Source organism: Asparagus officinalis, chromosome 7 (assembly GCF_001876935.1).
Source record: "Asparagus officinalis chromosome 7, Aspof.V1, whole genome shotgun sequence".
Taxonomy (NCBI): Eukaryota; Viridiplantae; Streptophyta; class Magnoliopsida; order Asparagales; family Asparagaceae; genus Asparagus; species Asparagus officinalis.
In genome coordinates, this window is record NC_033800.1 from 116459921 (window position 1) to 116476953 (window position 17033).

Sequence of the window (17033 nt, forward strand, 5' to 3'; positions counted from 1 at the left end):
TGTTTAGAAGAGCTTATTTTTTGTCAAATGAGCATTTAAGGTAGCATTTTTATATGTACAAGTTTGGTGACATCTCAATAAGCTATCTTTTAAGCCAATTTTAAAAGTTGGGGTTTGCCAATTTTTGAAAAACTACCTTATAAACTGATATAAGTAAGTTAGGTTTGACCAACTAAACGACTTTTCTATCCAAACAAATTATATTAAATTTAAGCCACTAAAAACTAGCCTTACTTTATAAGCATAAAATCCCAAACACCCTCTAGATTAATCGAATCATAGCTCGGATTGATTTACAGTTAGAATATTTATCTGCATGTTTAACGGCAGATCATTTTGTATCATTCATATTATATTTCTTGTTCTTGGAAATTCAATTTTTATCTTAACAAATTCTTAGTACAAATTTGTTAGTTTTCTTTAAACTCACATATATAGATTTTCTACAGTAGATTTTCTTTTATTACATTCTTTCTGACTTTTTGTAGAAGAATAACCAAAACAAGATTTTGTCTTCTTGTTTGCACCAATATTTGCCAGATTTTCATTTGCGTAATGAATAAAGCATTTTGCAACCAAGGACTCGAACTAGAACTACTCAAGTGTGCGTGTGTGTGTATTTATATATAAAATTCATGTTAAGTCTCCTTTTAAACTTGAGTCAAAATCCGATTCAAAAACATAACATGTTGTGTTAACAAAACAGCCTTAAAAACATTTTGCTAAGTATGCTCAATGTGATGCTGTCAGAAATCCACCCCTTCAAGATTAATCATCCGGATCACTTCTAGGCTTTAAAACGAAAGGACCATAACCCTTTTCAACTTACTCTTAGAATTAAAGTTAAAAAGAGATTCAAAATCATCAATTTAACAAGACAGGAATAAAACCCAAACTAAATCAAGAGATACCATCATCATCAACAACAACAACAACAACAATATTCCCTTCAAGTTAGGAGGTGCTCATAGGACCAAAATCTATATGCAAGAGTGCTGCGCTTAGAAGTAGATACTTTACTAAGCACCAATAAATCCATATGCAAAGAGTTGTTGAGAAGTTGATGTTTCACTCTCGCGCGTTCAGGAGATAATGGCATGGCTGCAGCAAAAGAAATCAATCTGCAATTGCACATATGATACCTCTAAGTGTATGTGGCATGAAAACATATACAAAAGTGTACAGCTTCCAGGATGAACCATTACATAATCATATTAAAATTTGATGTAGTTGGCCTCACAAATAAAAGCGTTCACAAATACACGAAAGGCGTGCGTGAATCACAAGGAGATAAAAAGCATAGACACATCTTCAAAGTAGCAACAAAGGATTTACTATACAGCTTCATTAGTTCTTAGCCACCGCAGCAGGAACCGCACGCAGGAAGTGAACCTGAAACGCAAAAAATTATTGTAACACTGTGCACTGAAGAACAACTACTAAACAAAAGGTTGAAGCTTAGAAGTTATAGTCTTACTGTGGTCATTCGACCGGAGGTCGGCCATGGTACGTGGTCCGCGAGGTCCACCACCTCCGCCTCCACCGTAGGGACCTCCACCGCCTGGGCCACCATCCCATTTCTTTCCAGATTTTTTCTTGAACTCATTTGTTCTGTCCATCTGCAACACAGAGAAACAAAAAGGTTACCACAGGATTTTCTCACATAAATCCAGAAAAGTTGGTATTTGGCAAATATTTCATGAGAAGTAAAATTAGAGAGCATACCGAGAACATAGTAACAAAGAAGACCGAGATGAAGTTCACAATGGCCTTAAAGAAATCAATTATCGTGCTGAGCCTCCATATTGACCGCTTTGATTTCACAACACCTGCGGTGGATGCATTAAGAATAACTGTATCATTCTGCTAGACAGAAAGCTTTATTGTTTGATTTCCAAACACAAGTAGTACCATCGTAGCCTCTTTAAGTATATTTTGGTGGCTGTTGTGGCTAGATTGTGAGGATACATGCCGAATATAAGCTCATAAAATAATCTCTTCATTAAACAAGCATATCTTTTTGTGAACATATCTTATAATTCTTAAATTGATCATTTAATCAGATTACCACAAGAATATTATCAAATAATTGGGTTGGGGGAGTAGATAAATTGCAGTGTGCATAACAATGATGTACAACGTAAGTCAACTAACAAAGACCAAAACTTGAGCTCCAAAATAATCTTATGAAAAGGGGGAAAGAGATACTGCATTCAGGCAACTGATTCAGCTTTTTTCCAACAAATTAACGTCAGATCCCTTCTCTAATGGAAATAGGCAAACAAAGTGGTCTACAAAATGTAAAACAAGATTCTACACTGGAGTGAAGCAGAATGAAAGTTTCACAAGCTTTCTCATTTTGTGAAGTATGGACACAACTATGTATATGCATAACTAGTCCAATCATCATACTTTTATTGGTTATCTAAAATATAGATGTATATTTCCAGTTTGCTAAAATATGAATTCCTTCGCACATAATTAACTGAGCTACCAGTAATATCACATTGCTATCTAAGCAAAAGTATCCTCTCAGCTTTAAGTCACAAACAAGCCTATAGTTATCACGGAGAAGGAACTATAGATGAGAGTGAGAACAGTTTTTTTTCCCCTCACCCTTAATAGCATGCAAAAAGGAGAGATCACAGAACAAGAGGGCTGGAAAAGCAAAACTATAAAAGTGAGAGGGGGAAAAAAGGTGCATGGATGTCTGATATGCATGATAGAGGAGATAATAAAAAGTAAAAGAAGATGTATTGTTACATGAAAAACTTGATTGGTCATGTTCACAGAACAAATTGATGAGGCAAGTCGCGTTAAATGTCTCTTTATAGCCATGTAGGCTGCAGTGACAATTAGTAACCATCAAAGTTTATTAGAAACTACAACTTGAAAGAAACAGTAACTTAATTGGAGAATGAGTACAAAAGTCCATATAAATATCATACAAGACACCAATAATGTATCAAAAATATTCATACCAGATACCTAAATGATAAAAGATTGGCAAAAATATTCATACCAGATACCTAAATGATAAAAGATTGGCAACTACAACTTGAAAGAAACAGTACTTAATTGGCGAATGAGTGCAAAAGTTCATATAAATATCATACTAGACACCAATAATGTATCAAAAATATTCATACCAGATGCCTAGATGATAAAAGATTGGCCTATTTCTACACACAGAAATACCACTGTGCTGCTCTTCAAACATGCTACAAGTCGAACTTCAACAAGCTTTCCTTACAAAAAGATGCTCAGAGAGAAGGATAAAATGAGCATATCTCCCTTAAAGTATAGGTGCACTCTCAAGTTCTCCCCGAAAGGACCGATTTGTTTATTTTCCTCTTGAACTATGTGTATGTGTCCAATGTGATCATTTTGTGAGCCTACATCCAAATATTTAACAAATTCATGACATTATAGTTTTATTTATTGTATTCTCTGCAATTTTAAAAATAATTTTTCTATTCATAAAAGGGTTAAAGGGTCAAAAGTTTAGGGGAGAGGCAGGTAACATTTTTCTTTTAAGAAAAAGGAGACAAACTGATAAAAACCCATAGAAAATGCAGAAAAATAGTGTCACCTCATTGATTCAATATTTGATTGTAGGCTTACAAACTGACCACAATTAAACAGCAAACATAATTTAAGGGGCAAAATACGCAAATCGATACTTTAGGGGGAAACTTCAGAGTTCACCAATACTTTAAGCATGAGTTAGTTATTTTGTCTTAAAGAGAAAGTTGATGCAAAGTCTATATTCAGAAATTCCACTTCAAGATATGCTCTTTTAGAAAATAATAATAATAAATTAAGTTTTTTAAATGCATCAAAAACCATGATACAAATTTGTATTTAAAACGGAGGAGATTATTTCACTTAGCACAATGCAAACTTGTACAATATCTACCCTACAATCAGGTCATACTCCGAGAACTTCACTAGAACATAATGTTTAGTTGTAGCAGCTCCAATATAAATATAAACTATTTATAAAAGGTAAAACTCCAAACATCCTAGCAAACCAACACAAAGGACCAGGGACGGATCCCAAATATTTTTTTCTATGGGAGCATGTATACAATTAATTATATCAATTATATATAGATTAATAACTTATCTACCAATAGAAACACTTATTTATACAACAATCACAACGATCCTGACGCAAAATACCTTTTCCACTATTAGTTTTCATATAAATTCATTATCATTTTCATATAAATACTACTAAACTTTGTATTGGGCCACGTAAATAATCTATGAGGGAACCTACTTAGAATGTATGTAATTTCTTATAAATTTGTCACATGTGTGGGAGGCACGCGCACCCACACCCTCATATTTGGATCTGTCCTTGAATAGGACTTAAGATGCTGAGATATAACATTTTGACTTTCCTCAAAAAATCAATAGCTTAGTAATAGATATGAAAGTAACTAATAATAAAATGAAAGAACTGAGGGTTTATAACTAACCAGTGTTGCATTTATATTGCTAAAAAAGTTGAAGGGTCAAATTGATAAATTTTCAGTAACAGATTAAGCATGGGCATAACACAGTGCATAAAATGGGGATAATGACCTTTCTTTCTATAGTCCTATTATGTAAAAAAATAATGCTATTAGAAAACTAGATATGTGAAGAAGGAAGTGTACAAAGGGGAGCCTACAAGGATAAATGGTAGAGGACTAGTAGAAAATACATTCTTATGGATGTACAAAATGTAATCTGGTGAATCACAGGTGAAGAAATCGCAAAACTGATTACGAAAGTTTCCCTATAGACCTTTATAACACAAACTACAAGGAGTTATGCAATTATATTCAAGGTAGTCTTTGACTGTTTGACCCAAATCACTCATGTCCAGAGAGAAACAATGCTCACCCTTTTATATAACCCTTTAGTTGCAACTTGCATAACTAGCTATCATTTAAACAAGAAAGCAATGTAAGACGCATTTATCTTTACTTCTAGAGCTCCATCTATGTGCAGTATTTTTGTGAATGACGACTCCTAAAACCCCATCTCATCGATGACATGAGCAACAAAATATACATCCATGTTACTCCATGCACAACCAAGATTTTATTTTTTCCTTTCACATGCATGACATATGGAAAAGACCAGTGATAAAAGATTCGGAGTAGGGCCTTATGCTTGATTCATTCTTTACTAGCCTATCCAAAATCTTCCCAACGCATTTTGAGGATCACTTACCGCTTGGACAAAAGATTTTAAAGATTTATGCACTCATTTGTTCGAAGGAAGATGCTAATTTGAGTATGGTGCGAATGAACCAGTACAAATATTCTAAAAGTAAGAAACCACAATTTTGTAGATTCAACGCCAACATTAAACAACAATAACTCAGTTACAGCTAAGACCAATCGTGTGACGGCAAAGAAGTTCAAGAACATAATATGCTAGCCAGAATTGTACAATGAATATATGAAAGCTGACACGACACTCTTACCATCACAAAAAATGCAGTATTTCACCTCAGCCTTGATTCCTCAAAACTGTCGACGAACAATTGCACATTATAGTTGTATATTTTGTCCATTACAAAACATTTGCACCATGACTTTCTTATTACTACGAATACAATGCATTATGTGCATGCATATATACTATTACTTCGGCAACTAATATCCTTATGCATTAAGTCTTTAAAACCTATAAAGGAAGAGGGATAAAAATATAACCACCTCAAACGTCTTCTGTCACGCAAATGGAGGATATTATAAGATCGTTAATTGTATCACGAAGGGGATACTGTTGGTACAAAGATCATTAGAACCCCAAAATCCTTATAAGCTAAACTGAAGACTGAAGAGGGGGCTGGGGGTCCCCATTTCAAACAACATACAGAGCTTGGGGGCTCCAACTCCGAAGATCAAATACTAATCCTAGTTTTAAATAACGTAATTGATTCTCAGAACAATCTTGAATTAGGGCTAATATGGGGGTCTCACATCAAAAAAAAAAACCCCCAAGATTTTGATCCTTCGCCTCAATTTTTGAAGCTGAAAGATCAAATAATCAAAAAATATGCACCAATTCAACAGATCAGAGCCACCAAAAAAAAAGGCAAATTAAAAGGATCCCAACAAGGAAGAAGAACCGATCAAATTCCAAGAGAGAGACCACAATTAACATAGAAAAACGAGGTCAGAGACATAATCCATACTCATTGAAGGAAAATTGCGGGGATTAATTAATACCTTTTTCGACATAAGCCATGGCTGAAGAAATTCCAAATCCAACGACGATTCCGCTCTCATTCAAGGAACGGAAGAAATTAGACGAGCGCAATTATAAATGAATAAATAATGACGTGGCGTGTAACTGGTTGGCCAATTATAATGTTCCACGTGTATTATTTTCTTGAGGATTCCGTTATTTATTGGGAAACCTCAAGTCATCCCCACCGACGACTCGATGTCTCGAAACTTCCAGTGTGAAATTTGGAGTTTTCGACGCCAATGTTACTAGTATTTTAGCCCTGAATTTCAAAGATATATACATGGTTTATAAATTGATTTCAAGTCAATTAGCCAAGGTTTTATGAAATACTTTATTTTTTTAATACTTAAACTTCTTATTAGGGGTTGTTTGGTTCGTTTCCTAGATATAGGGAAATGCATTTCCATGTATAAAAACACAAGTTTTAAGTTTTCCAAACTTCTCCAAGAAATAGATTATTTCGCTTTGGTTCGTACAAAATAAATGGTGGGAAACCAATGTATTTATTTTTCTTGTGTTTGGTTCGCATGGAAAAAAAGGAAAACTTTTGTTGATACGACATTTCCTACTTTTCTTGTGTTTGGTTGGTTTTGAAGTTTGTAGCGAAAAGTATTTATGGTCACCATGGTAAGATTACCCACACTATATTATACAACAACATTTGTGCTCGTTATATGATGTAATCTTAATCATATAAAAGTTCGAATGTAACATGAACAAATAATAATATCCCAAATGAATTATAAATTTCTGTTTGTGAGAATCAAGCCCTAGTACATTGACCAATTTGACCTTTTAGCCAACCATTATAAAATACTACGTTGTTTTTGTGATCCCAATATCTACACGTGCAGATTTTTAGTATTGACCAAAAAGCTAGTATAGGAAGCCATATTTGAAACAAGGAAATTTATAATCAAATCTAAAAAAATTTACCAACTTTAATACAGATCAACATCCACATACTTGATTGGTTAGGAGTAGCTGGAACACCATGTTGTCCGAAGTACATTTGAATTTTAAAAGTCTTATTTGGTTAGATGAATTCGCAACACCAAAAGGTTGTTGCTATAACAAAATAAATCAAAAAATAGAGGTGCGGAAACAACACTCAAATTCAAGAGTGTTGCAACAATGAGTAAGAACACCATGCACCTAACCAAAAGCGCTACCCTCACGGTCGCAGACTAACACGAAAGCCCTAGCGTAAAACAAAAATTATTCGTTGTGTAGCAGCTATATCTTGGAGGAAAGTATATGCACAAAAATGTGTGACAAACTAGTTTACAATGTCTGAACAACATAAAAGCATCCAATTGAGTATCCTCAAAGAGCTGTGATAAATTAATGATATGATTTCACCCATAACTGAATGATTTACAGAGCTTGAGCTATAAAAGAATCTACAATTGAACGTGTACACATTTATCAAAAGAAAAATTGAACGCGTACATACAACTATCCTCACAGAACTTTGTGAGAAAGGGATGGAAACCATTACATTTATAATTGAATGATTTATAGAGCTTGAACAATGCCATTCTGTACAACTGAACACATTCTGGGCTCATTTTAGCTACTGCAGCCATAACTTTTAATAACAGCAGCGCTTAAAATAATCCACCAAAGTTCAGATCCATTCATAATAATTTCATGGTATCTGCAGTAACAACTTCAATCTCCCTACAAAATCTCAAACTTGTCTTTGCCTCTTGGTTTCCAACTCTATTCCAGCTTCCAACTCTCTTTGAATCCAAGGTTCTTCACTTGAATCGTCCAAAGCTTGTATACACTTGTTATTAACTTCTGTTTTCCTCTTTTGCCTCTTCATCAATGCTTTGATTCTGTCCACGTTGATCTTATTAAGGACATGCTCCTCTCTGCAATCCTCAACAACACCATCCGGGCTTTCAGAATTTCTCAGCTCGCATTGAGCTTCCCTATTTTTCTTCAATTCTACGAGTCTTGCTGAGCTAGCTTCCTCACTAAACTCATGACTAGGGCTTCTATTTGAAGACCCATCTCTGCTCAATACACAAGACTCTGGGCTGCTTGATGGCTCCTCTGCCTTCTCCGCAGACGCAATTGGAGGTTGGATTACCTTTGGCTTCTCGAGTGCAGGAGATACCAAAGGTCTTTTCTTGTAACCCAATAACTCCATCATTTGTTGAAGTATCTCTACAATTTGTAATAGAATACCCACTTAAGTAAATGTAAGATAGTGTCTATGCATTCGCAAACTAGTAAAGATGGTAAAAGTTATTTTACCATCTAACTGTTTTGGCACGATTTCCAACAATTGCCACCAAATGCAACCATCCCATGTTGGAAGTTTCATATTGTGATGCTTAGCAGCAAGATAAAGAGACCCGGCTACAATGTAACTGGGTTCATATTGCAGGCAGAGTGTGGTTCGAAGCCTGTAAGGAATTTCAAAAATATATTAGCGCTCTGTGATGTATATCGTTAGTCAAAGGGATTTTATCGTCCTTGCATGTTACTTTGATATTTGGAATGAACGGAATGCAAAAGTATTTTGAAAAGATAAAAACACTCTTCATATACTGATTGATGATCATCTTGCTTTAGTAAGACAACACCGCCTTACACCGAAATAGGTGCTTGACTCGAAGCAACGCAGCAGCTTGATGTAGAAAGTGATATTAGTCTTTTTTGTATTCTAATCTTTACTCATCTCCTACTGCACTTCTTCTCTGTCTTCTTCTGCATGTATATATATTTTGGATCTATTTTCTCTAATTAATAAATCTCCTGGGCATTTTGCCCCAGTTCTCAAAAATATCATCAGAGAACATAACTCGATGACATCTGAATCGGTTTGTAAGTTTATATGTTTCTTTAGAACAACAGACAGTTAATTGCATGACAATACAATAACAAGTTTAACGTGACACACATTAGTGCATAACATATATGATTCCTTACCTGCCATTCATTCCTTCTGTGAGACTGATGGAGATAAAAGCGATGGCATAACATCATTGCTGTTGCAATAGTGACCTGAGGTCTGCAAGATAAGAGAATAATCCAACATTCTTATTAGGAATGAGAAATGGCGTAGGCTGTTGGCAACAAGAAAAACTGCATAATATTGAAAAGATTAAAGGAAGTATGCAAAATCAAACAGGGAAAAAAATCTGGAAATTCCCTTAAGTAATCAGTTCACACTTCTCTGTATCTGTTTATACATGTCAAACCAATTCTGTGTGTTGTAACTTGCATCTAATATGAGTCTCTCAACTACATAATAATATAAACTGAATCACCAGGAGTTTTCTCCATTACTTGCATCTAATATGAGTCTCTCAACTACATAATAATATAAACTGAATCACCAGGAGTTTTCTCCATTTTTTTTGGAGTATAATATTCACTTCTAGGCTGTAATTTCTTAGGCAGAAACATGATATGATGTAGATCACAGGTGCAAGGTTTACACACGAATTGTCCTTAAAAGATCATTTGATAGTTGGTGAAGTATGATTCTAAAAATTAATAGTCTCTTTGATATCAACTACACAGAAGTAAAGATGCAACAGAATTTATGACTAAAGATCTATATCAGTTTATATGATATGGCAACTGATTAACATCAAATTCTGAATGATCTAGTTGTCTGCTCCAGTAGATATTTGGCATGATTGGTGATGTTTTCTTCTCAATCAACAAAAAGATGGGATCATGAAATCATCGCAGTCCTTCGGTTGATTTGGAAAGAAAGAGATCAATGCATTTGCAATAGGAAGCATTTGACAACAAATATTATCCATAGTAGATAAACCACTTGTTAAAAATAATAATTCTCAGTTAAGAGAGTGGAAAATTAAATAAACGCATCAACAATGCAAATGGAATTGCACTACATTTCCTTCTCAAACTAATAGAAACATGGCATAATAACTATATCTACCGAAAATAAAATTCTTGATAGGAACCTGATTATTCACAAACTAATAGAAGTCGATATGAAATGCATTTTCTGGATCCTGAGTAAGTATGCAGAACCAGTTGAAGTGATAGGAACCAGAGAAAAACACCACAAAGGATGCTGACTATACTTTATAACTGATTTCAAGAGAAATACACTAATTAGGCACTAATCATAATCTTAAATGTTCATCCAGAAAACGTAGAATCAAACATGATTAACTAATTAATTATTAAACATTTATTTCTTTTTTATCCACATTCTTTTGCAATTACATACATAATTAACTAATCAAACATGAAATCCTTTCAGCACCAAGATGACAATCACAAAAATCTCACCTTCGAGGAACTTGGAGACTGCCAGCGTGTAGAGCCTCCTCTTCCCTCTCCTCCTCCCTCATCTCCTCCACCGACAATACCCCATCCAAATCCCTAATCCCAAACAATCAAAATCACATCTTTTCAATCAAAAACCAATCTTTTCAAATAAAAGAGGGCAAAAATCAATGAGACATACAGATTAACAAGGAGATTTGGGTCAGGGTTATCGACAGTGTAAACGCGGTCAGCCTTCTCGGCCTGCTCGATGACGGCGTTGATGTCGGTGACGTCGGTGATGGACTCTAAAATGCACCGCTGTTGCCTGATGGCTTTGCTCCGGTCCTTTGATTGCTGAATTAATTGGCTGGATTTTCTGGCGGGAGCGATGCGAAGGAGGTAACTCTAGCTGAAGAAATCAACGAGGAAGAAAAAAAATCCGACGTGGTCAGAGTTTTCGTCGATTTCACTCGGTTGGGGAAGGAAACGGGGGAGGGAAAGAAAACCGACGTGGAGGCAATTTGTTCTTCGGTTTCCCTCTTCAGCCCTAGCGAAACAAAGCGGGGAAAAAAAATCAGCGGAAACAAAAAATCAGACGTGGAGGTGAAAAAACTGACGTGGAGGCAAAGTAAAAGTTTTCCATCGCATTTTAATAACGATAAAAAAAATAACCATAGACTAATTATAGCATAATAATCATATTATGCTTACTTGAGAAATTTCCGTTAAAATTAAAAAAAAGTTAAAGTAGAATGCTATAAAGTAATTTTCTCGTCATATTCTTTAACAGTCTCAAGAGATAATCTTATAACAAATAGAAAACTTATAACTAACATGTACCCTATAAATCTATTTCGTTTTTTATAAATTAAGTTTTTCTTAAGTTTTGCTACTTTATTGTAATTTGGTTCAAAACTACATGCATAAATATATCATATCATACTTACTCCCTTTAAAAGCACAAGTTCGGGAAAATCTTTCGGGAAACAAAAATACCCTTGGAATTCAAATATTATTCCATTAAGTAAGAGTAAGTTGATAAATTGATGAATTCTTATTGGATGTACATAGTATGAAGATAAGGATATAGTTTAAATTGAAATGTTAATCTAAATAAAATTATTAAATGCCAAATTTATAAATGTCTACAAAATAAAGGGCGTATATGCAAAACTAAATAAATTAATGAGACAAATAATGTCTACCCCAAAGGTCGAATCCAGGAACAACGTAGACTTACAAATGTACATAATGTAGATGAGATATTTACAAAATTCACCAAACAAATTAAAAAAACAGAAGTCATTCTCAAAATTATAAAAAAAAAATTAAGGAAAGCAAAAAGGCATACTTCCTTTAAAAGCACGAGTTCGAGAAAAGCTTTCCATAGTCAAAATTATCATGTACTATTTTAAATATTTAATTTAAATTATAATCTATCCTAACCATACTTATATCCTATCCTAATACCCCATGAACTATTTATAGCACAACAATTTAAATAAGATTAATAAAATATATGAAACAGCTTCGTAGTATCAGTTTATTACATGAAGTATTACAAAAAAAAAGCAAATTTTTTTAAAAATTAGACAAAATACTCTCAAAAGTTTAAAATTACACAAAATAAAAATCCAAAATTTTAGAACTTGGCAAAGAAAAGAATAATTGTGTGATATTCTTTCATTAAGATATATAAATATAATTTATAATTTAAGGTTTACTATCCCTTTTTAAAATCTAAAAATAGTCAAGTTGATACTGGTAAAAATAGTAATAATAACAGATTAAAAATATCTAGTTAAAGAATAAAAATTTAAAAAAATATATGATAGATTAAAAATTAATGTTATTGTATAAATTAAAGTAACTGCATATAATTTTACCAATATGCTAGAGCAGCAAAAATACATATGTATCATTAATTAATAGAAGACTAAATTGCAGCAAACTAATAAAAGACTATAATATAATAGCTTAACATTAATTGATTATAATCTATAAATATTGATCTCTAATGGTAATAATATTTATAAGGTAAAAAATTATAAAGATTTATGTATGTAGAACTATTAGAAAATTTAGAGACATCCTTCAAAAGAATCAAGCGGTTTTCATTTCAAATGGAATTCGGAACTTCCATGAATCACTTCAATTAACACTAACATAAGTTATATTTATCAAAGAAACACCGACTGAATACTCCCTGAAGAATGTATTGAACAACTTTGTTCCAATCAAAGAAACATTCTTCATGGAAGATAAAAGAAAAATTACCATATCATGACTCTGCGTAAGCAAAAAATATAAAATCGCCCTTTTTCTTTTTCTTATATAGTGCGTGTGACTTTATTTCGGGGCATGACTACTAACGAAGGATCAATTCTTAAAGACACGATCAGAGATAATGATGTAATAGCACTATTAGAATTCAAGATCTCTAAATATGAAGGTAGTATATTTCATTACTAAAATTATTATTAAAGGCCACTAAATATAAAATCCATATTATGCCTGTCTCAAATTTATAGAGGAGATATGCATGTCATCATAAATTACGTCAATAATATATATCAATCTAAATATACAACTTACTGAAGAAATAAGATATTAGTAAGCAAACCAAGCAAACATCCATATAACACTATAAAGAAAAAATATTATATTTTAAAGCTAATATGCAACGTTCTTTTAGAGTAAGCTACCAAGATAAAAGCATCTCCATTAAGGCTCTTTATAAATGCAGAAAAAATTCAAATTACTAATATATACAACCATTATAATATTCGAAAGATGTATGATCTTAGAAAACCTACTCTAAAATTCATACAATTAAACCTAAGAATAATTTACCGATATACAGACATACTATTTCACCCTTAAGGTAATGATAACTACCATTTATAATAGAATTGAACAGTAGTTCTATGTTTGCAAAGGTTGTAACAAGAAAGTGGATATATATGTTAATAATAAGTGTCCAGATAATAAATGTTGTAGAATCGCCAATGATGTAGTACCAAGGTTAAGTGATATCTCTTCTTCATGAAATAAATATATCAAAATTAAATATTAATATTATAATCTAAAGCAAATTAACAATAAAAAATATAATGTATTTAGTTCAAATTCTCATGGAAAATGATACAGACAGAGCAAATGTAACATTATGACACAGCAGAAATTCTTATTGGATGCACAACAGAAGAATTCATTACAGAGAAAAAAGAGGTAGCTCCTAACCTTATTTAAGTAATAAATTAAAAGCACAAAAAATTCATATATATGAAATTAACATTTATTCTTATTAAAATAGGGGAAAATTAAAGTCCTTATTGTCAGAAGTTTGTGCTGAATATAAAAACATATTCAATTTCTTTGTGAATTTAGACGAGAAGACAAAAAATGAATGAGCCCAAGGAAAGATTGTTTGGGGAGAAAGTCGATTTCATTGATGAGTTCATTTACAACTTCAAACGTTACAACAAACTCAAAAAAAATAGTCTTTTTATAAGACTTTCAACAAAAATTACAACCTTCCTTTCAACAAACACAACGGACGTTTATCCTCCGCTGCTTGCGTGGGATCTTAGCTTGTGACGGGGATGTTGATATCCGTGGACTACCAAACGATCTGATCAGATCCGGAGCTTCGTTGATTCGCGAAGAAATTAAGAAACCGAAGTAATTATCTCGGTAACAGCGAGATAATCACTCTTCTCAAGATCACCGCAATGGGGTAATCTCAAGGGAAGGAACCGGGAACTGTAGATCTGACGAGTTCTTTTTCTTTATGCTGACGAACTCGATCCGATCTCCTTCTCTCTTCTGAAATTCTAGATCCTTCAGTCTTTAATTCAGCAGAGCTTCGTCGACGCTCAAAAATTCCAGATCAGAAAAAAATAAAAGCCCTGGGGCTGTATTTATAGGCTTTAGGACCTCTATTTTCGGATAAGAACGATCGATTCACTCTTATCTTCAGTTGTAACCACTTAACTATATTCTTGGCTGATAATTTATCAGTTGAAACAAATCTAGGCGGTTAGCGGTCAAAAAATAACTCAAAACAGCCAAAAATAGGTTTTTGGGGCTGCGGATGCCCGCGATGTCTCGGCCTTGGCCGAGGGGCTGCGGATGCCCGCGGTGTCTCGGCAGTGGCCGAGACACCTAGGGTGTCTTGGTTTTGGCTCTAGGCCTTGTTTTGTGCGGCCCGTTCGTTTTCGCCGTATTTTTGTCATCCGAACTCGGAATCACGCGATTCAAAATGTGTAGGAAAGCTAACGAGGAGATCTACAAGCTCCCATGATTGAATCATATATGGAGTAGACGGGGCATGATGGGTGCTTCGTCTTTCGTAAGCAACACATAGCTCCTGATCAGTTCATGTTTTCGTTATTCTGAAGTTTTGTTGCTTCACACGGTTCGTCGACTCACTTCATACGCTTGTCGACATCAAATAAGCTTCTGTTACTCGGATAGTGATGTTCATCATCTTTTCTCTATCTCGAGCAGCGTGTGGGAATCTATAGGCATTTTTAGATACCTACAGATACCCCCTCCAAAGTGTTTCAGTCTCGTTTCTTTTATAGAGGAGGCTGAAATACTTTGGATGTGATCGGTCCAACCTTCAGTCAGTGTAAAAAGACCTATAATTAGCTTTGATTCTTGACTCCTTCGATTTTTAGTCTATTCAATATTTTAACGAATAGCTAAAATTCTTCCGGCGCTACGTTTATCGTCTGGCCGTCGTCGAAGTCTCGAATAAAAAACCGGTGAGTTGATTTTGGCTCGTGTTATCGAGTTGACTTAGAACTGACTATCTCTGTCATAATATATTGACTTAGGGCTATGTGTTGAACGGTATTGTCTCAGATCGCCCGACGTTGACTTTTCATCGTAACGCGTTGATCGGCGTTGACCTAGGGTTATGCGTTGACCAACATTGACCTTAGGGTTTCGGATCACCAAGCATTGACTTTTCATCGTAACACGTTCACCGATGTTGACCTTAGGGTTTCGGATCACTACGCGTTGACTTCCATCATAACGCATTGACCGGCGTTGACCTAGGGTTACGCATTGACCGGTATTAACCTTAGGGTTTTGGATCGCTCAGTGTTGACTTTTATCACAATGCGTTGACCGACATTGACCTAGGGTTATGCATTAACCAGCATTGACCTTAGGGTTTTGGATCCCTAGGTGTTGACTTTTTTATCGCAACGCGTTGACCGGCGTTGACCTAGGGTTACGCGTTAACCGGCATTGACCTTAAGGTTTCGGATCACCCGGTGTTGACTTTCATCGCAACGTATTTACCGGCGTTAACCTAGGGTTACGCGTTGATCGGCGTTGACCTTAGGCTTTTGGATCGTCCGCGTTGACTTTTCATCGCAACGCGTTAACCCGTGTTGATTGGTGCTGATTTTCATCAGAATAACCAGTAACCGACGAAAACGGGCAAAATAGAGGTCATGAAAGCACTTGGGGGGCCGGTCTAGGCTCAAGACACCTGTGGGTGTCTCAGCCCTGGCCGAGACACCTAGAGGTGTCTCGGCCAATGGGCCGAGACACCCCCTATTTGGTGTCTTTTTTTTGTTTTGTTCCTTTATTGTACTCTCACTTCCCCCTCTCCCAAAATTTCAAATGAAAGCCTCTTTCCCCCCTAAAACTCCTCCACCTTCTTCCTCTTACCCAAACTCTTGTCCCAAGTTCAACAACAAGATGTCAAGAACTCTTAACCCATTGAAATTCTTGCTTTTAAAATCCCTCAACCCCTCAAAAGAATTTTGGATTTTTATCTCTTTGTTGGCCGAAATTCCTCTTCTCTCAAGGCTAGGGTTCATCTCATCTTCAAGCTCAAGACTTGATTTTTGGAGTTGGGTTTTCAAGCTCTTTATTTGGGTAAGCTTCTCTTCAAGAACTCTCTTTTTTTCTTGCATTCTTGATTCTTGGTTAAGAATCCATAGGTTTTACAAGAAAGATTGAAACTTTATTCTTGTAATGAGGGTATGCAATGAATTTGTATGCAAAGATTGTAGTTTTTTGCTCTCATGAGTTAGGTTTTGTGAAAAAGAATGAATCTTGAAGGTGAGTTTTGAATATTGCCGAAATTTTAGGGGTTTTTATGCAAATCTAAAAGCCAAAATTTTTGGGGGACTTTTGTGCAAAAGTGGGCCGAAACTTTGAGGGGGTGTTATGCAAAAGGACTAAAATTTTGGGACTTGGGTTGTATGCCCATTTGGCCGAAACTTTGGGGAGTGTTTCATGCGAAAAGACCATAAATTGTTGAGGGGCTTATTTGCAAAAGGGGCCAAAAAATTATTGAGGGGCTTAATTGTAAAAAAATGCTAAAATTTTGGGGCTGAAATTTCATGAGTTCGGGCTACATACCCATGGCCAAATTTTAAATGTGTTCATGGTCAAAGTTGAACCTCGAACATGAGGGGTGTTTTGGGTATTTCATTCCCAAAATTGATCATGATGGCTTTAAATGCTAAATTGAA

At 34.7% G+C, this 17033-nt stretch overlaps 2 protein-coding genes across 3 annotated transcripts; both read right to left on the reverse strand.

Annotated features, from left to right (window-relative positions):
* LOC109850011 (selenoprotein K) lies at window positions 1113-6337 on the reverse strand. Its single transcript, XM_020419904.1, has 4 exons — window positions 6237-6337; window positions 1726-1829; window positions 1478-1619; window positions 1113-1392 (listed from the first exon to the last, which is right to left on the reverse strand). The coding sequence occupies exons 1-4, from the start codon at window positions 6253-6255 to the stop codon at window positions 1355-1357; spliced, it is 303 nt and encodes a 100-aa protein (XP_020275493.1). The 5' UTR covers window positions 6256-6337; the 3' UTR covers window positions 1113-1354.
* Window positions 7601-11093, reverse strand: LOC109846545 (cyclin-T1-2-like). Of its 2 annotated transcripts, XM_020415792.1 has the most exons (6): window positions 11038-11093; window positions 10727-10936; window positions 10549-10641; window positions 9205-9286; window positions 8527-8678; window positions 7601-8436 (listed from the first exon to the last, which is right to left on the reverse strand). In XM_020415792.1, the coding sequence occupies exons 4-6, from the start codon at window positions 9213-9215 to the stop codon at window positions 7952-7954; spliced, it is 648 nt and encodes a 215-aa protein (XP_020271381.1). In that variant the 5' UTR covers window positions 9216-9286; window positions 10549-10641; window positions 10727-10936; window positions 11038-11093; the 3' UTR covers window positions 7601-7951. The 2 variants fall into 2 exon arrangements, with proteins under 2 accessions (XP_020271381.1, XP_020271380.1); XM_020415791.1 differs by having other exon boundaries at window positions 10727-11074.